The sequence below is a fragment of the Sphaerodactylus townsendi genome, linkage group LG02 (genome assembly GCF_021028975.2).
Source record: "Sphaerodactylus townsendi isolate TG3544 linkage group LG02, MPM_Stown_v2.3, whole genome shotgun sequence".
Classification (NCBI taxonomy): Eukaryota; Metazoa; Chordata; class Lepidosauria; order Squamata; family Sphaerodactylidae; genus Sphaerodactylus; species Sphaerodactylus townsendi.
In genome coordinates this window covers 69,822,337-69,842,955 of record NC_059426.1, presented here as the reverse complement: position 1 = coordinate 69,842,955, position 20,619 = coordinate 69,822,337, and the positions used below count along the sequence as shown (strand labels likewise).

Genomic DNA, 20,619 nt, shown 5'->3' with positions numbered 1-20,619 from the left:
AGTCCTCCGGAACCATTACGTGATTCCGCATGACGGTTTCTAACATGCCTCTCACATAGGGGCTGGTGATCCCCACGTCCCGTATTGCTTTGTGGAGCTCAGTGAGGACGTTATAGCCTATGGGGCGATACTCAACGACCCGTTGGACGGCGCCGTCCTCCCCCACGTGGTCAGTGTAGTGGGCTGGGCAGACGGCGAGGAGGGCGGCATCGTCTTCCGTCAGGGTTTCCTTCCTCTGCAGATCGTGGAGTATCACGGCTCTGCTAGAGTTTTGAAACTTCAGCGCCATTCGTGGCGTGGCTGGCGGAGTCGCGGTGGCTTCAGAAGCGGAGGAAGCGGAGCAGAAGCGCGGAGCAGAAGGAGGAAGCGGCAGGGCAGCGAAACCTGGCGGGAGAGTTTGAAACGGGAGAAGGACAGGCGTCCTGCTTAGTGGATAGAGAAAGTTCCGGGCTTGAAATTGTAGGTGAAAGATCAAAAGGAGGGAGATCCATGGCAAAGACACCATGGACCTGCAGGCTGATGGCGACATAACACTGTCTCCACATTAGTAGCAGTGACATCGGCGCGCAAGACTCTCTGTGCAGAGTGCGCCCGATGTTTTCCCAGTCCTTAAGATTGAATGTCCCCCTTTCTGGGTACCATGGACATTGCCTATCAATCTCCTCAACCAATTCGCGCAGCTCCCCTCTCTTTACGGAGACCCTGCCGCGTTTTGCTAGCGCTTTCAGTTCGCTAACGTGCTTGTCAAAAGCCGTGCTTTACAAAGCGCCCATGCTTACCGGTGGTTCGATCAGGCGAGAGAGTGTCTAAACGCGAATCCCTGGATCGCGCCCGATCCAGCGGATGGTGATTCTGAGGGTGGGTCCCTGGATCGCCGATCCAGCGGGCGGATTGGTACCGAGAAGCCCTTTCCCAGGCGGCCGGTAAGTCACGGCGGAGGTTGAGGATTCGGGTTTTGGCGCCAGCTTGTAGTCATTACCCACGAGGTCCCAATGAAGAGGCGAGGAGCGGAGATTTCATCTGGTGGAGAGTAGCCAGCAAGCAGGAAGTCACGGGATCCGTGATCCTGGCAACTCTGCCGTGCGCTCGCCCCTCACACCTTTTATTAGGGTTTCAATGGGGGCGTGTAAAAGGGGTCAGGCAGGCGGGAGAGCGGGAGAGCGGGAGATCATCATGTGATGCATGATCTCATCGGGCTGCTACGTGCGGGAGGAAGCATCCATGTCTGGGTCCAATCTTCACCTGAGGTCAGGAGCCTTTGTGTCCCTTTGTGTGGGACACCTGGTGACCGCGAGTCAGGCAGTTCATGACCCGTGACTCATGGGGGAGCGGGGGTTGGGGAAGCGTGTGCGCCCGGAAGGCCGTAGCCGGCACCGGCATGCCTAGCGCTCCTTCTACGGTTCTGCTGGGTTCGCGGGCTCACCCCTACACTGGTTTCATTTGTACCACAGAATATGCTCCTTGAAATATAATCCTTTATATTTCAATTCTTTTTTTACAGCTGAAAATTAAATTCTGTGGCAGTAAAGCCCCATTAATGCTTGAGCTTTTGCTATCTATGTTTTATATCTATGCTTTTCAATATTATCTTTATGGCTACAGGTGGATTTAATTGATTGGGTTGACAACATGTGGCCAAGGCATCTTAAAGAAAGCCAGACTGAATCAACAAATGCCATTCTGGATATGCAGTATCCCAAAGTGCAGAAGTAAGTCACTTTAGATTTTATAGTTATAGCCATTCACACAAATTAGACTTTGAAAAGAATGCTCTCCTGGAACAACCTCTGTGTATTGCAGAAATACTCCATTTTTCAATAGTGTATGTTTTGGGCACACTCAATATGGTACTCAAGTGATTGATATTAGCACCGAACAAGAAGCACAATAGGAAGATCCTCTGAATAGGTACCTGTTATTGTAGAGATGTAGACTAATATTACTATATACCTGCAGAGGTTCCTTTGAGATTCTTGTTGTCCATCTAGACCATCAGCAATTTGCAGGTGTCAGCATGCTTAATACATACGGTAGATTGCACTCTGATTCAAATTGGTAGCTGCCTACAATACTGTCTTCAAGCGCAAATGTCTTTATGCTATCTGCACCGAAATGCAAAGTGAAAGGAGTTGAATTACAGCTTCCTGTTTTTCATTTCAGATACTGTTTGATGAGTGTCAAGGGCTGCTATACTGACTTCCATGTGGACTTCGGTGGTACTTCTGTGTGGTATCATATTCTCAGAGGGGGAAAGGTACAGTAGCATCTCAACAAGTTGCTCTGTCCTGTCAAAGAGATTATCATGAAAGAGAAAAATTATATGCTTAACAGAGTAGAATTAGACATTTGAACCCATGTACTTCAAAGATTCATGGTGTTCAGTACATTTGACTATTCTTATATGGACATGACCCACAAAATACACCTATTGCCGTCCTTTCTCCATCCTTCCTGTTGCTCACCAGAACTTTGTTCAAAATCCCTTTTATCTGTATCTGAGTACTTCTCATGGTTTGTTCACAATACGCTATCTAACCTCAGTCCAGCTAGTAAATTTTCCTGTTTGTCTTAGAATCATAGAGTTGGAAGAGACCACAAGAGCCATCAAGTCCAACCCCCTGCAATGCAGGAACACACAATTAAAACACTCTTGATATATGTTCATCCAGCCTCTCTTTAAAAACCTCCAAAGAAGGAGACTCCACAACTCTCCAAGGCAGTGAATTACACTGTCGGAACAGCCCTGACGGTCAGGAAGTTCTTCCTAATGTTTAGGTGGAATTTTTTCCTTCACCTTGAATCCATTACTTTGTGTTCTAGTCTCTGAGACAGCAGAAAACAAGCTTGCTCCCTTTTCGACATGACATCCCTTCAGATATTTAAACATGGCTATCATATCACCCCTTAACCCACGTTTCTCCAGACTAAACATACCCAGCTCCCTAAGCCTCTCTTTGTAGGGCATGGACTCCAGGCTTTTACCATTTTTGTTGCCCTCCTCTGAACCCATTCCAGCTTGTCAATATCCTTCTTGAATTTCGGTGTCCTGAACTGTACACAATATTCCAGGTGAATAGTGCAGAATAGAGAGGTACAATTACATCCCTCAATCTTGACACTAGACTCCTCTTGATACAGCCCAAAATCGCATTGGCTTTCTTGGCCGCCACATCACACTGCTGACTCATGTTTAGTTTATGGTCTACTAAGACTCCCAGGTCCCTTTCGTAGTGTTATCAAGCCATCCTATATCTGTGCATTTCATTTTTTCTGCCTAAGTGGAGTATCTTACATTTATCTCTGTTGTTGTGGCCCAGCTCTCTAATCTATCCAGGTCATTTTGAATTCTGAGTCTGTCCTCTGAGGTCTGTCCTCTACCCCTCCTAATTTGGTGTCATCTGCAATTTGATTAGCATGCCCTGTATTCCATTAGCCAAGTCGTTGATAAAATATTGAATAGCATTGGGCCCAGAACAGAACCCTGTGGCACCCCACTAAGCACTTCTTTCCAGGATGATGAGCACCCTTTGAGTGCGATCAGTCAACCAATTACAGGTCCATCTAATAGTAGCATTGTCTAGTCCACATTTCACTAGCTAATTTGCGAGGAAAATTATGGGGCACCTTGTCAAAAGCTTTACTAAAATCCAGGTATGCTACGTCCACAGCATTCCCTACATCTACCAAGCTCGTCACTTTATCAAAAAAAGAGATAAGTTTGGTCTAGCATGACTTGTTTTTCAGAAACTCATGCTGACTTTTTGTGATCACAGTATTCCCTTCTAAGTGCTGGCAGACTGTCTGTCTAATGATTTGCTCCAGAATCTTCCCTGGTATTGATGTCAGGCTGACTGGTGATAAGTATTGGAGTCTTCCTTTCCCCCCTTTTTAAAGATGGGGATAACATTAGTCCATCTCCAGTCCAGTGGGACTTTTCCTGTTCTCCAGGAGTTCTCAAAGAGTATAGCAAGTGGTTCTGAGTTGACTTCTGCCAGTTTTTTTTATATCCTGGGATTTAGTTCATCAGGCCCTGGAGATTTGAATTCATTTAAAGTAGCCAGGTATTCCTGCACTACCTCTTTATTTATTTTGTGCTGAATTTCTTCTACTGTATTTTTTGTTTCATTTTCTCCTGGATGAGCAGCATTTCCTTTTTGGGAAAAGACGGAGGCAAAGAAGGTGTTGAACAGTTGTGTCTTTTCTCCATCCCCTGTTAGTATTTTGCCATCTCCTCCATGTAGTGACTCTATCCTATCTTTTTTCTTCGTTTTGCTATGGACATAACCAAAAAAGCCCTTTTTGTTGTTTTCAACCTCTCTGGCAAACCTCAGCTCATTGTAAACTTTTGCTTTTCTGACTTTCTCCCTACACATCCTGGTTATTTGTTTAAATTCCTCTTTGGTGATTTCCCCCCTTTTCTATTTCTTATACCTATCCTTTTTAAATCTTAGCTCAATTGAAAATTCTTTGGACAGCCATCTTTGTTTCCTGAGATACCTCCCATTTTTCCTCCTCACTGGAACTGTTTGAAATTGTGCCCTCAAGATCTCACTTTTAAGAAACTCCCAGCCATCATGCACTCCTTTCTCTTTTAGTATTTTTAACCACAGTATCGCACCCAGTAGATTCCTAAGCTTACTGAAATCTGCTTTCTTAAAATCTAGAATGTATGTATGACTATGCTTAACATCCCCTTTCCACTGTATAACAAACTCCAGGAGAGCATGATCACTCCCACCTAAGGATCCTATCACTTCCACTCTACTAATCAGGTCATCATTATTGGTTAGGAGCAGATCTAAAATAGCCATTCCCCTTGTTGCTTCTTCCACCTTCTGGACCATGAAATTGTCTGCAAGGCAAGTCAGAAATTTGTTGGACCTGATTGTCATGGAAGAGTTTGACTCCCAGCAAATATCTGGATAACTGAAACCTCCCATTACTACTACTTATCTTCTTCATGCAAGTTTGGTCATATGTTCCAAGAATGCATCATCCATCTCTTCAAACTGGCATGGGGGTCCATAATAGACCCCCACAATGAGATCAGTTTTGTTTATCTCCCCCTTAATGTTTACCCGGATGCTCTCAACCTGGCTAGGAGGATTTAAGTCATGGACCTGCTCATAGCTGTAATAATCTTTTATGTATAATGCTATTCCTTCTCCTTTCCTATTTGATCTGTTTCTCGAAAACAGGTTATACCCTTCAATTCTTGAAATTGGCACAAATCCATCTGGACCAGGTTCTGTTGTGCTCTGAACTCTTCTCTGCCTATTGAAGAGCTGCTGTTTTCATTACTCTTTATTTCATCCAATTACCAGAGGAGCAATATGTAGCTCATTAACTGGCCTTTAGCACATCCAGCTATAAAAGCATGAGATCTTGTTCTTCAGATGGCATTCCATACACAGTGTGTAATTAATAGAACATGAACAATTCAAAGAGAAATGTGGGAATAGTTAGTGAAACATGTTTGGTCAGTTTTGCTTCCAAATCTCCAACAGTAGTAGACAATTCAATGGCACGATTTTAAATAAGACAAAAGGCAAGTGGTCAGCATGTCTAACTATCTGCCTTAAAACTCTGAGCTTTTGTTATAGGGTAAAGGAGGGGGACCTTAGGGCTACTGTGGAATAGTAATCTGACTTAATCTTCCAAGTTCCCCTGGCTTGCTTTCCTACTTCTGTTTTGTAGGACATTTTTGTAGTTGGGTGTACTACAAGTATGAGCATTACAGTTGTTGCATGCTCAGAGTGATAGGTCTAGACTGCTCATGTTCCAAATGCATGGGGTCCAAAAGCGTGTTGTCTTTTCTCACCCCATCTTCCCCATATCTGAAATGTTGTTTAATACACATTTATTTCTTGTATACCAGAGGTCCTTATTCCTGGGCTTCATAAGGATAGGAAAATAGTATTTTCTTGTTTTCTTGTGGATATGGCATAGACATGGGTCATCAGTAGTCTATCCTTTTCACACCAGAGAACTAAGGCATGGTTTAAAATTATTCATATTTATATATTTTTATGCTGCCCCTCCTCTGTCTCCATCCCCATATTATCCTCACAACAGATCAGGCATGAGAGAGTATGACTGATCCAAGGCCACACAGAGATCTTAATGGCTAAGTGAGGATTTGAACCGAGGTTTCCTGGGTCCTAGTTAAGTGCCACATTGATTATCCCTTAATAACAACTAATCATTATTTCTTGAACCATATTGAAAGAATTTGTGGACTAGAATGTGCCTTTTTCTGGCTAGAGGGTTTAAAAAGATTTTGCCCTGTTCTTGACTCTTATAAGTGTGATTATATATATATATATAATTCTCCACTGTATGATATTAGTAATATTTTAAAAATAGTGCTAAATTGAGTGAAATTCCTGTTTCATTGTGAAACTCAGTTTAAATGCAATTTTAGTATGATTTTCAATTGTTTTCATTTGGCTGTAATAAATACACTTTTAAATAAACATGCAACCATGTCAATGCTGAATTGAATTTTGAAAGGCAAGTAACTTACAGTGTGTCGAACACAGTTTGAAGTAGACTTGCTGTATAGATGCATATATTGAATGTAAGTTGCCATACTCTTCCTTAGTACTGGAAAGAATCAAAATATGTCATACTCTGAGACTGCTGCAAAATGCAGGCCATAAAATTTCCACCCACTCATTTTCTCTTTAATGATGGCTTGAGTTTTTTGTACTCTTCTGCTCTGTGCTGTGATCATTCTTGGCATACCTAACTGCTGCAGTGACTCTTATTTTTTCTGAAATGGATTTTCAGAATTTTATTCTCATTTGTACTTTATTACTGACCACTTAAGGCATTCTGGACTCATGAACAGTAACTCCCACACTATTCACAACACAGGACTTACCTATTTCAGTAAAGGATATGGTGCCCTTTCAGCATTTAGCATGCATACCAAAGTAGTCACTGCATTAGTAGCAGAGGCTGTGAGAAGTTAAAAGACAAACAAATAATGATGACCACACTTGATGTGCAGCTAAGGAAATGGTTCACAAAAGTTACTACCCTTAACCAATTGTGCAGTTCAAATGCTCATTTAAATTACTTTGAGGCTGGGCAAGGTTCATATCCTAGTAGGTATTCAGATAGGAAAATCACTTTAATCAGTTTCTTTCTACTTGCAGGTCTTCTGGTTAATTCCACCCACTCCTCAGAACCTGGAGTTATATGAAAACTGGCTGCTCTCAGGGAAACAAGGGGACATTTTTCTTGGTGACCGGGTGTCAGATTGTCAACGTATTGAGCTCAAGCAAGGCTTTACCTTTGTCATTCCCTCAGGTATGGGGATGTAAACATAACATCTGCATGTTGTATTACTAAGATGTCTCTGGTGGTTAACACTGGCAATATTTAGTTTAAGCAGCTGTTCTCTACATAGTCGTAATGAGGATGTCTGCTACATATACATCTTCTTTACACTGGAGGGAATTCAGGAATATGAAATACAGTCAGCCATTAAAAATCAGGAAGCAAAAAACTCATATTCACTAATCTACATCAAAGCACTTTTCATCATCACTGTTGAATATAACCATATACCATCCTTACATAGAAGCTCATTGTAGTTTTAATAGCATTAGAAAGAGCTATGATTGAGGAAAAACCTCTTTTTCTGCCCATTGGCAGATTTGGGTTCCAAAAGCATGAATCTGAAGATAGAAGTGATAGAAATAAACTTTTAGGAGGTATGATTCTTGACTATGCAACTGCAGGAAGGACCTAATCTGCCGTGATTCCCCTTCAGGTTGGATCCATGCAGTATACACTCCTACGGACACCCTGGTTTTTGGTGGTAACTTTCTGCATAGCTTCAACATCCCTATGCAATTGCGGATTTACAGCATTGAAGATCGTACACGAGTAAGCACTTTCAAATAAATTTTCAAATCAGAATTCATTCTTTTCAAGAGCAGCAATGTAGCCCCACATAGAATTACCTATTTGTTTTTGTTTCCTGCTCAAACAGAGCAAAAAGGAGGGTTTAAAAATGGTCTTGAGAGCATGTTCTGTTATATAGTATATTGCTTTAACAGGATACGTTCACGTACTAGTTAATATTTGAAAAATGAATTGATGAACTTTCTGATGTTCTGTACTACTTTGATATTCAAACTGTTCTTAACCCTTGACCAAGGTAATATTGCATTAAAACCCCTGGACAACAAAATAAAGTCAGCATTCTCAAACTACAGTGAAACATAAGCTTGGGTCAGCAAAGAAGATTAACTGCATCTGTCCATCCAGTTATTCTAAATGATGCTTAATTTGTGTTACAGCAATAAGTCTAAAGCATATTGATTACTAGGGAATTTTGCAAATATCAATATGTGTCCCATTGTGATGGTGAGGATAGAGACCATAAGAACCATGTTTCTTCATGAAGAGCCCATCTAGCCAATATTAGTGTTTCAATCAGTGACACCGGTACTCTTAGAAGCTCAGAGCAGAATGGTGACAGTCACTTCCTATTTATCCCCCAACATTTAGTCTGGTGGTTCGTAATCTTTAAAATATTACTACCTACCAAGTATACAACATTATCACCAAATGCCTTTAATTATCTATTTATCTATAATCCCACCCATTCTCAAAGGAGCTCAATCAGCATACATGATTCTCATATCTTCACAACAGTCCTCAGAGGTTGGTTAAACAGTGATTGGCTCAAGGTCACCCAGTGAACTTCATGGCAAAGTGAAGTTTTGAAACTATTTACATCCTCATCAATACTAAGCACTATGCCACAATGGCAGAAAACCAGACCAAACAGCATTATATCAATAGTGGGGCAGGGGGTGGGGGGAAGAATCGCATTTTCCTCTCACCCCCAATTTCCTGTTTCCCTTCCTTCTCCCTTCTTCCTGCTTCTCTCTGTCCTTCCCACCCACCAGCCAAATTTCCCCTTTCCCCCCCCCCCCCCCCCGATTTCCCTCTTTTCCTACCCTGGCATTCCCTTCCTAGGAAAAGTTTAACAAAGTTATGCTATACAAGACTGCTGACTGGACCCAGTTGCATGGTGAGGAACCCACAAGGACTTGCATAGGACACCCATATCCTCACCTTATTTTATTTATTTATTTTATTTTATGAGGCTTTTATACCGCCCCATCCCCGAAGGGCTCTGCTTACTTCTCTCCTTCCTATCTGTCAACCAACCTATCTTTTATGTGTCTTCAGCTGTGTTATTTACATCATTTATATTCCACCTTTCTCCACAGTGGGGACCCAGAACATTTTGTCTTCCATTTTTCCTCACAAAAATCCTGTGAGGCAGGTTAGGCTGAGTGGGTATGACTGACCTAAGGTCACCCAGAGCTTTTGTGGCAGAGTTGTGAATCAAATCTGGGTCACTTTTCTCAACCTGAAATTCTGACCTCTGTGCCACACTGGCTTTTGTTGGGTGAGGAGTGAACAGTAGCAAACAACCAGACCTGAGTGAGTCATGGAAGTCAGGTTGTTACTGCTGGGTGTGACTCTGCCCCCTCTCCCTGCCTTTTACTTATTGAAATCAGGGCCTTAACTGGCAATACTATTGTACAGAATTTATTTTATAAAGCTACAGGTGCTGCTTCTGTTATTTGTGTGGGGGAGGGGGGGTTAGCCTCATCTCAGTGATTGGTTTTATTTAATGCTATTTTATGTGTTACAATTTTTTCTGCAAACCTCCAACTTTCAGGCTGCAGCATCAGGGATGAGGCACGGAAAGTCCTGTTGCTCTGTCATAACGTTAGAGATTTACTGTAGGATCCGACCCCTTCTTACCTTCCCAAAGAGGTATATTGGTGAAAGTATATAACAGCTTTTCTTTGACTCGGTCTTCTTTTTCCTTACCCTTTGACAGGTCCCAAATAAGTTTCGTTATCCCTTTTATTATGAAATGTGCTGGTATGTGCTAGAGCGCTATATGTACTGCATTACCAGCCGTTCCCACCTGACTAAGGACTTCCAAAAGGAATCACTCAGTATGGGTAAGAGCAGCTATTTTTTCACCTCTTTGTTCCTGTGAAATCCTAGAATTATATCTCTCTTCTGAAATGCCTTCAAAATTAATGCTGGAATAAGGAGAGTAATTTCCTCCTTTATTATAAAACTCCTCATTTTAGTAAAAAGATTGTCCTGTGAGCCCACATACCAGTACATCCTTTATTTGTTAGCTGATGTTGCTTCACTGAGGTATACTGCTAACTTTGAAGAAGCAGTTATTCTTTGTCAGAATAGTACCAGAAAGCAGATAATTTAGTTACCTACTTTCCAGTGGTCTAGGTTGAATAGAAATTGCCTCCACTTGGCAGTTGAATGGCAAATGGACTGCAGCTGCTATGGCACAAATGTTTTCCCAAGACAAATGGCAGAGCACTCTAACGTGTATTGTCATACATATGTTTTCCCCTGTGCTGTTCTGGTGAGTGAATAGTACAAATGCTGAAATTCCTCAGTAAAACTGTCACACACACGAAAATTTGATCTCACTGTTCTGCTCTTTACTGTCAGATATGGAGCTGTGTAACTCAGAGTCTGGAAATATGGATGAAGATGATGTTGAAGCAGGAAAGGAATCAAGGCGTCCAGTCACCAGACGGTCAATACTCACTAGCCCTGTGGCCAATGGTGCTAACCTAGACTATGAGGAGCTAGGTAAAAGCTGCCGAAATTCTCCAAGCCTTAAGAGAACTATGTCCATGGACTCTGAGTCTAGCAGAGGGTCTCACAATGGCCAGGCTTGGGATTCTCACAGTAACAGTCCTCATAAGGGCAAGAAGATACATTTGACACAATTTGAACTGGAGGGTCTGCGCTGTCTTGTAGACAAGCTGGAATCTTTGCCCCTGCACAAGAAGTGTGTACCCACTGGCATTGAAGATGAGGACGCCCTGATTGCTGACGTTAAGGTATGAAGCAAAGACCTAGTTGTCTTTAATTTTTCTATTGTATGCTAACCAAGTGAATCTATCTAACCCGATGACATTTTCTTAAGTGATCTGTGTTTTAGACCAGTGCAAGGGATTGTGTCTTGCTGTTTTGGCTTGCCTTTGGGGTTGATTCAGATTTGTTGGACAGAAACAGGTGTTACTAATCTGTTCGTGTAACATATTAATGGCTATCTTGTGGCATTGGTTTGGATTTGTGGGTTCTTCAGTATTTTTAAAGCTATCGGACGTGTGTGTGTTAAGTTGTGTCAAGTTGCTTCTGACTTATGGCAAACCTATGAGTTAATGTTCTTCAAAACATTCTGTCGTTAAGGGCCGTGGCTTCCATGATTAAGTCAATCCATCTTATGTTAGGTCATCCTCTTTTCCTGCTACCTTAAACTTTTACATGCATTTCTGTCTTTTCCAATGACTCTTATGATGTGGCCAAAGTACAGTAGTCTCAGTTTAGTCGTTTTAGCTTCTAAGGTGGGTCCTTGATTGATTTGATCTAGAAGCCACTGGTTTGCCATTTTGGAAGTCCACAGTATCAGTAATGCTCATGTCCAACACGTTTCAAATGAATCTACTTTCTTCCTATCAGTTTTCTTCATTGCCCAACATTTGCACCTGTACATAGTAATGGGGAGTACTGTGGCATGAATTAACTTGATCTTGGTCTCGAGTGACACACACATCCTCCCACTTAACATTTTTTCCAGTTTCTTTGTGGCTGCCCTTGCAATTCTTAAATCTCCTCCTGATTTCCTGGTTGCAGTCTGCCATTTGATTGCTGATGAAGCCAAAGAATAGAAAATTTTGAACAATTTCAATTTCTTCATCTTTAAAGTTGTGCACTTTTGTTTCTTGATGTGCAGCTGTAATCCTATTTTAGTGCTTTCTGCTTTTACCTTCAGTAGTAGTAATTTCACTATTTTCTGCCAGTAATGTGGTGTCATCTGCATATCTTCAATTAATGTTCCTTCCACCAATTTTCACTTCACCTTCATCTCTTACCTTATGATATGTTCGTCATATATAAAGAGATACGGAGATAAAATAACATGACTGCCATATTCACAGAATATGGAGATGGTTATCAACTTTATTGAACACTTTAGTAGTACTTTTAATCTGATATCTTGCTCTGCAGAGTTTTTATACTGAGGAAAATAAAAGTATATCCAAACCTTCTAAATGAAACTGGGTGATGATCATGCATTCATCTGCCTGCTGCTTCTCACTAGATTCTTCTGGGTCGCTTGTACCTGGCTTTAGAAAGATTTCCTGGGTTTGTTGTTCCCTTGGTCAGCTTGGCTAAAAACATAAATAGCAAGATGTGCTAATTAATAAATATCTTCCTGCAATCTATTCAGATAAAGACAACAGCATATCCACTCTTTCATTAACTTTTGGTAATGTATTGTTTGATCCAGCCAATTTACATCTCCCACTACTCCTCTCTACCATGTTTTGATGTGTGTGATGTGCTGGATGCAAGTAAATGGATAAAGAGGAGAAATTACCAACTCAAAAGGCAAAAATTGAGGTGGTTCCTTTATTGTAAGATGACTGAGATTAAGTTTGAAGGAATATTAATGAAAATGGTACAAGTTGCTCACACCTCTAAAGATGTTGGGCGTGCTAACTGGCTATTGTATGTTTTACTACATGTGATATCAAATGACATTTCCTGGAGGAAAAGTTGACTGAACCTGAATTAGTGTTTAAACTAGCCTAGAGTCTTTAAAGACATAGAAATATTTATTGCTGCCACTCAAATTGAACATCTCAAAATTGGAGCTGGCTTTAAGCAAAAGTCGTATTTGACCATCAATTCCTAAATACCATCTTGGAGTCTAAAAACAAAGCTGAATATAGGATATCTGCTTCCTAGTGATCTCCTGATCATTCATCAGAATTCTGTGGCATATTTACATCAAGGTCTGGAATAAAGTATAAATCTGTTGTGCAAACTTGATGTTATAGGGAGTTTTTAAAATTGTTTTAAGATTGATGTTACTCTGTTCATCTGGTTTTTATTCTCCATAAACTGCCCAAAACTTGTGCTTGAGGGATGTGTTAAAAATGTTTCAAATAAACTGCGCAGTAGCAAATCATGGTTTCGGCATTCTCTCCCCTATCCTTTGTTTCCTTGTTCGCACAAACTGTGGTTAGTTCTTGGGTGCAAACTGTGGTCCTCACACACTGCATAAACCAATTTTCAGTTCTGATTAGCTAGCATACTGCAGCTTGTATGAATAAAAGACGGGAATCACAAGCCTCTGGCACAAATAGCCAAACTATTGTTTTCTATTTGCTGTAGTATTTACAAGTAGTTCCTTTGTCTCAGGCATCTGCAAGTTGTGTACATGAATTCTCTGGATTTTCAGCAAGATAGGAGCCTGCCTGAGGCCTGTTTTGTGGGCTACTATGCAGCATCAGAGGCTGGTGTTGTAAAGTTAAGGGAAGTTAAGAAAAAGAGCATTTTTGTTGTGACAGTGTTGTATAAATGCATAGGCATGATGCTTTGCTTATCTGTAGGAGAGGGTTATAACAAGATAGTTACTGTCAACTAACGAGTAATGCAACACGTCATCCAGTCATACTCGTTTGACTGGTATATTTGTTTGCTTGCCCTGACTTCTTATACTTGGTTTCACAAACTTATTAGCGTATGCTTGTGAAACTTACTAGTGTACGCTTGAAACTTCCCAAATGTTGGTTGGTGTGAGAGGCACTGAATAACTGAGAAGCTATTACTTAGATGAGTTACATTTATGAAGCATTACGGTTCCTATATTTCTGGAAACTGTATCTTCACATCAATGGCTGTTACAACTAAAATGGGTCTTATTTCCATCTCTCGAATGCTCCGGGGCATGGAGGTGTGGGCATGTGACTAGAGTAAGAAATGTCATTGTGGTTGTTCAGAAGGCGACATTGTTATTAAGGAGGAATTGCTGAGGAAAATAGCGAGACAAGGGCACTGGGGGCGGGGGGCGGCAAACTGCTGCATAGAGACTGGGTTAAGCTTTCTGTTCTCTAAAAGTCTGCCACACTCGGAGGGAGGGGGGAGGCTGGCCCAGGATTCTCCAATTGCAGTAGTGTTGGGGGAGGGGAGAAGAGTCGGCCTGGGATGCCGTTTTGACCAATCAGCAGTCAGCCAACAGCTTGGTCCAGCCCCCCTCCCCCTCCCAACTCTGCAGCAGAACGGCGCTGCCCTCCCGTTCATTGCCTCGCTCGCTTTCTCGGCCTCTTTTTCTTTTCTGCCATCTTCCGTTGCAAAGCATTGCTGGGAACTGCATGTGGGTGACGCAGCAGCATTGTTTGCAGGCACAGGAAGCTTCCGCTGAAGGGTTCTGGAAGGAGCATGCTGCTGGGGGGGGCAGTTGCTCAGGCTGGTAGAATTAAGGAATGATCAGCTTTTCGGGGCTTCTCGTGTGAAGGAGGATTGTGAGGAGATTGTGTGCTGGAGAAAAGACATCGAAGCCAAAGCTTTGTAACTTCTCGGAATAGAAACAAAGAGACTCTGAAACTTCCTCCAAGAGTCTCGGCACCTTCTGTGGAACGAAGTACGCAAGGTCAGGCAGACACGGCGCTTTGGCGCACGGCTCAGAACTGGGAGTGGAATTGTTCTTGAGGAGGGAGCCAGCAGAGTCCCGCAGGATTGTTGCTGCGGTTTGCCAGCGGGATTTTCCCGACCCAGCACTGAGGAGTGAGGTGCTTATCTGGCGCTTGCTTGGCGGAGGAGCGCTTGTACCAAAGGTATTTGAAATGGGGGCACTACAAGGATCCCCTTAGCGCGGCTGTGGGAACAGTGGCTGTTTGCGGGTGTTGTGCGCGGATTTCTACAGTACGCTTCACTTTTTTTTTTCTTGGGGCCGCTTTTCTAATACTCTTTGTGGGAGGTAGTGGTGGAGCTGGGTGTTTCCATCCCAGAGCTTGCATGCCTGTGCAGCCACCCCTAAAGTGCCCCAGGCTGATGGAGAGCGCGTTTCCCCTTCTGCCCCGTAAAGGCATGTGTCTTCCTGCCCTCAAATGCCGACCTTTCCTCAAGTGTAAGCTGTAGGGAAGAGGGTGGGGCTTGAAGACTGCATATTCTAGCCAAGGCAGCCACTTCCTTCCACCCACAGTCTTTTTTTGAATGGTGAAGGAACAGCTAGCTGCCCAGTAAAATGGTAGTGGATAGGGTTCTTTAAAAATAAAAGATGGGATTAATTTAGTTTTAAATTCTCGTTGTATTATATCCCAAAAATAACTTTTTAAAAAATCAGTTAAAGTAAAAGAAACCTATTAAATACTTTACTCAAGATATCTATAAAATGGATCCATGATCCTTTATCAGACATGATCCTTTATCAAATATAATATATCTAAAATAACAGATTGGGACAAAAATATGAGATGAGTAAATAATTTTGCTTAATGCTTCTTCATGAATAAAGAATTAAACAGAAAACCTTAATTTTATAGTTGTTTCCCTAGGAAGGCATAGATTCTGTGACATCAAAAAGGGGTTACATGCCTAAAAACATTTTTGCATAATATAAAGACTGTAATTGGTTGCAAATCAGATAAATGTTAATTGCTGTAGCGCAATAAGTATACTTGTTCAGAAAAATGTGAATTAGAAAGCCAGAAGTTTGTAAAATCAGTGATTTTAATCTTCTCCAGAGGTGATTTAAATTAATCCACCCTACTGGGAATCAGTTTCCCAGTACTGGGAATCAGTTTCCCAGTACAGGCTTCCTGTGGGAATATGAATCCCCTTGCTGTGGTAAGTGCAAGGGAGAATTGGCCCAGCCCATGCAGTGCTCTTTCCCTCCTGGCAGCAAGAAACACTGCACTTCCTGCACATGGGGATGCCAGCAGGAGGCCTCTCAAAATGTAACCATAGCAACCTCAAGTAAATAAAGCAGTTCTGAAGTGGCAGTCAAGGGTGAGTAAGGTGGATAGCAGGTACATTGGGAAATACGGTTAAAAGAAGGGATCCCAGATCCCTGGAGATTTCAATAACTTATAGCTAATGGTCAGTCACATGGTTTGGAAATGCTCACTGTGTGAAAGATAAACCACCTAAAGTAGTATGATTAAAAAGACTGCTTTTGGTTTCTGCTTGCTCTTTGGGTAAGACAGATCTCAACTGTATATGTATCTGATAACAACAGCAGTGCTGCAGTTTGGGAAAGATCAGACAGTCTGAAAGGAAGATATGTGATTTTCCCCTAAGAGCTAGTGAGTGAACTGTGAAGCAAAGAGTCTGCTGTTCAAATCTTGCTTCAGCCCTTTATTAGCAACTTGGGGATGAGAACACCAGTTATATGTCTTACAGGATTACAGAGGTTCCAGGAAATTGATGAAGAGCTCTGAACATGCAAACTGTGTGAAAAATACTGATTTTTAAATTTTCTGGTCTCTATTGTAGCTATTGCTGGAGGAATACGCAAGCAGTGACCCCAAACTGGCACTTACTGGAATCCCTATTGTCCAGTGGCCGAAGAGGGATAAGGTAAATGATGGATCAGTGACGTGGCTGAAATAGTGGGAGACTTGGGTTGGGGAACACAGAAGATTTAGATGTTGGAAGAAGCCTCTAAGTTTAAAATGAAAAGTTGAAAGAAGTCTCTGCCCCATTCTTTGAATTTTTAAGGAGGAAGTGAGTGTTGCAAACTGCAGGTATATAAATTAAGAGTCTTGGAAATTCAGGATAAAGGAACAAGAAAGGTCATAATCATGGCCTCAATTTCTAGGAGCCGTCTTTGCCAAAACCAGAATTAGTTAATGATAAACATAAACTTTTTTAGAGTTTCTGTCACTGGGAGCAAAGTCCTAACTCATTCCATGTACCATGTCTTCAGTTTTCAGCCCATGAGATTGAACTTCCACATACTGCCAACCTACACTTCTTGAGATAGACATATGCTTCCTACAGTATGACAGACATATGAGCCACTTAACATCTCCATATCTTTCTTTTTCACCAACAGCTCAAACTTCAGGTTCGGCCAAAGTTAAGATTACCTACCATCCCTATCACCAAGCCCCATACCATGAAACCAGCCCCACGGCCTGCAACTGTGAGGCCCACAGTCTCTCCTATAGTATCTGGTGCTCGCAGGAGGCGAGTGCGATGTCGAAAATGCAAGGCCTGTCTGCAAGGTGAATGTGGCATGTGCCACTACTGCAGAGATATGAAGAAGTTTGGTGGGCCTGGTCGTATGAAGCAGTCCTGTATATTGCGACAGTGTTTGGCGGTGAGTGGCATGCAAGGGGTGGGGGGACTACTTGTGTGTTGAAAGAATTGTTTTTAGTCTGCTTTGGGAAAAGAAGGTAGCCAGCTAATATTTTCAAAAGTAGAGGGAATAGATGTGATTAAGATTCAATGCCGGTGGTTGGGGTTAACACTGGAATCCTTCTGTGAAACATACAGCAAAGCAAAAAATAGTTATTACAAACATTTAGAAAAAGTTCTATAGTGTGATCGTGTTTCATTGTTTACTTTGTAGCCCCGACTGCCTCACTCTGTCACATGTGCACTTTGTGGGGAGGTAGATAAGAATGAGGATTCACAGGACTTTGAGAAGAAGTTAATGGAATGCTGCATCTGCAATGAAATTGTTCACCCTGGCTGTCTACGGGTAAGACCTGAGCTTGGGTCAACTGCTTGGTATATTTTAGTACTGGAACATCAGGAATAAATTCCTTGCTTAAAATGACTCTTTCCTGTACAGATGGATGGGGAAGGGATACTGAATGATGAATTGCCTAACTGCTGGGAATGTCCAAAGTGCTACAAGGGTGATGAGTCGGAGAAGGGCCAGGTAAGACTTTTTCAAAGAGCAGACGGCAGTTTTCTTGTACTTTACAAAAGCATTTTTATGCATTGCTTTGTTCTTGGGTTATGCACAGTGCCAAACACTCACCTTACATGCACCTAAACTCTTGCTAGGATAAGATTTTTCAGGTGGCTTAAGATCTTGTTTCTGCACATCTTGAGAAAGCTTAGTAGTGGACACATGAAAAGTGTCTGACGGGTGAGCACTTGGGGGAGCTAAATCACTGAATAAAATCACTCCCAACTGGAAATGGGCACTGGTGACACAACACACTGTTCATAGTGGAGCCATTTTACAGGTTTTAGTACTGGCATCTACAGACAGCCTATCAGCGAATAAACCCTGGCATCTTGCAGAAAAAGCAATCCCTGAGAGGGCAGCAGCATCAGCTTCCACCTACTAAACAGCAAGCATATTATCAGTGTCAGAGACTGAAAGCACTGCCCCAGCAGAAATATGGTCACGAGATCCTGTGCAGAGCTGTGCCTCCTATCCCAGCAGAGCATCTCAGTGAAGGCAAGCGAGGAGGTGCAACTGGGCAGGGAAGATCTAAGTATTATTGAGATTAAAGCATGGAAAATTTCCCTCCCACACCAAAAGCACTGGTTTTGCTCCTACTCTCACCTGTATTTTACCATGCTGGAAGTTGCCTGCTATATTAAGCTATATCCCAGCTAAGTGGAATAGTTGTTTCTGATCCTTTGCTCAGTGCCTGTCTGAGACCTTAATCTGGTATGAGAGGTTAGTCTGATCTGCCTAGTAAGATGCTGCTACAGATAAACTGTGTGTGGTCTAACTGTTGGCTGTTCACCTCTGTTATCCCCCAGTTTGCATGATGATGGGAGAATGTGCTTCTACCGTTTCACAGGACTGTTCCTGGGTATAAATAGACATTCAACTTTTATTAACTTTGGTATAACATACAATCTTTATAATCTGAGTGTGATTTAGAAGGCAATATTGTATTGAAACAGACATTAAAATGGTTTGGGATTGGTATATTGTTCAAGTGAATGATCAAGGATCAAGTATTTTCAGTAACCTCACATGCAGAGAGAGGTTTTGAAAGTTTTCGTCAGGATTGTGGGGTGTTTTTTTGCAGAGAGTAGAACACATACGTGGAGTTGAGGTTACAAGACTAATCTAATAGTCAGAAAGGTTGAGGGCTTCACTTGGAGGGAATGAAATCACCATCTCCCCTCTCTTCTGTCAGTGCAGCTTTGCTGAGAGGAGCAGGAAATTCCATCCACTCCCAAGTACTCCTTCTTGACTACATAGATTAGGGGTCGGCAACCTTTACCACCCAAAGAGCCATTTGGACCCGTTTTCCACGGCCCCAAAGATCTACTGAGCCGGAGAGGCGGCTTCCCATGGAACCGCCTCCAGTTCGACCCCTCCACTCACCTTTCCTTCCAGCACTGGAAGGCAGAGGCGCCAGCAGGAAAAACCCCTTTGACCGACGGAGCAGGCAGCTGCCTGCTCCGTGGGGCAGAAGGGGGATGGCAGCTTCAGGGATGGCAGAGGGGGGATGGTGGTTGCTCTGGAGGGACACACCCACGCCCTCCAGAGCAGCGCTGGAAGGAGAGGTGAGTGGAGGGGACACAAAAAGCGGCGCCCTCACGCACAGAGATTCCTCCGGTTCAGCCCCTCCATTCACCTTTCCTTCCAGCACTGCGCTGGAGGGACACGGCCACACTACCCTCCGACCTCCAGACCACGCGGAGCCACAGTATAAGGCTGAAAGAGCCGCTTGCGGCTCCGGGCCGCGGGTTGCAGACCCCTGACATAGATACTTTGGCCACAGGAATAAGGCTTCATAGGTTCAGAAAGAATTGCTGGAGGATTGGGCAGGATCCACAGTCTTTGCAACCACAGATTGCTGGATTCAGCCCATAGAGTAGATTTCAGAACGTGCATCCCCAAGCACCTCAGGCAAGATTTTCATGATCATTCTTATGCATATGTATGAACCCACAGACTTGGCTACATTCTACAAGTCCAGATATTTGGCTAGATGCTACATATCAGAAATATAGAATTATTATAACATTAATATCTTTTATGTTCCATGTGTAGACTCTGATGCTAAATAGGTTGAAGTGTATCCAGTAGAATATTTCTACAGGAAGATGGAATTTTCTCTTCAGCAACTGGAGGGGCAGGCAAAAAAGCTACAACTTATAGGCAGAAATCCCTTTACTTAAAAAAACCCTTATATTGGATCTAGGTCATTGTTTGGTGTGCTGCTGTATTTTATGTAGCTTCTACTTAAAAAAAAAAACCTTGAGTTTTACAAAAAGAATTTGCTTGAAAAGAATGAAAGGTATAGCTGCTGAAGAGCTATTTGAGTAGTAAAGTAACTTTGCTTCGATCTCCCTTACTGAAGAATACATTGTAGCTTTCTGGAACATAAAATAGCAGGGGAGGGTTGTCATATTGTCAGTGTAATTGGAAGAAAGTTGCCTGCTGCAATGGTACAATTTGTGACCACCACCACCCCTTTGACTGTAACCGGTATAATCCCTGCATTGCACAGGTATAAGTATATTTTGACCAAGATGTAGTGAAAATTGTAATGCTGATCAAATCAGAAAAGCTGATGAGGGAGAAAAAAGCATGATGTAGGAGAAGGAATGTGGCTGCCTCTTGTTTTTGTATTATTTTAGAAGATTTGGGAGGAAGAGAAGGCTGTTATCAGTAGGGTCACCCTGACACTATTTTAAAACTCTTGACTTGCTTTCCATGGATTATTGCCCCTTCCCACTGTAGGCCTCTGCTTTACAGTCTCCATATCTGGGACTGGGATTCCAAGCAAGGATTTTAATGCTGATCTC

At 42.4% G+C, this 20,619-nt stretch overlaps 1 protein-coding gene across 11 annotated transcripts in view; it reads left to right on the top strand.

Annotated features, from left to right (window-relative positions):
• KDM2A (lysine demethylase 2A) overlaps positions 1-20,619 on the top strand; it is a 73,804-nt gene that overhangs the window by 44,339 nt on the left and 8,846 nt on the right. For 10 of the 11 annotated variants that reach the window (XM_048483547.1, XM_048483552.1, XM_048483551.1 and 7 more), the window contains exons 8-17: positions 1,603-1,709; positions 2,161-2,254; positions 7,164-7,317; positions 7,784-7,899; positions 9,881-10,007; positions 10,531-10,928; positions 16,375-16,458; positions 16,937-17,203; positions 17,456-17,587; positions 17,681-17,770. In XM_048483547.1, the coding sequence (XP_048339504.1) occupies positions 1,603-1,709; positions 2,161-2,254; positions 7,164-7,317; positions 7,784-7,899; positions 9,881-10,007; positions 10,531-10,928; positions 16,375-16,458; positions 16,937-17,203; positions 17,456-17,587; positions 17,681-17,770 (1,569 nt within the window). Of the gene's footprint in view, positions 1-1,602; positions 1,710-2,160; positions 2,255-7,163; positions 7,318-7,783; positions 7,900-9,880; positions 10,008-10,530; positions 10,929-14,470; positions 14,715-16,374; positions 16,459-16,936; positions 17,204-17,455; positions 17,588-17,680; positions 17,771-20,619 lie in introns of those variants that run through there. The other variant, XM_048483555.1, reaches the window with a different exon arrangement.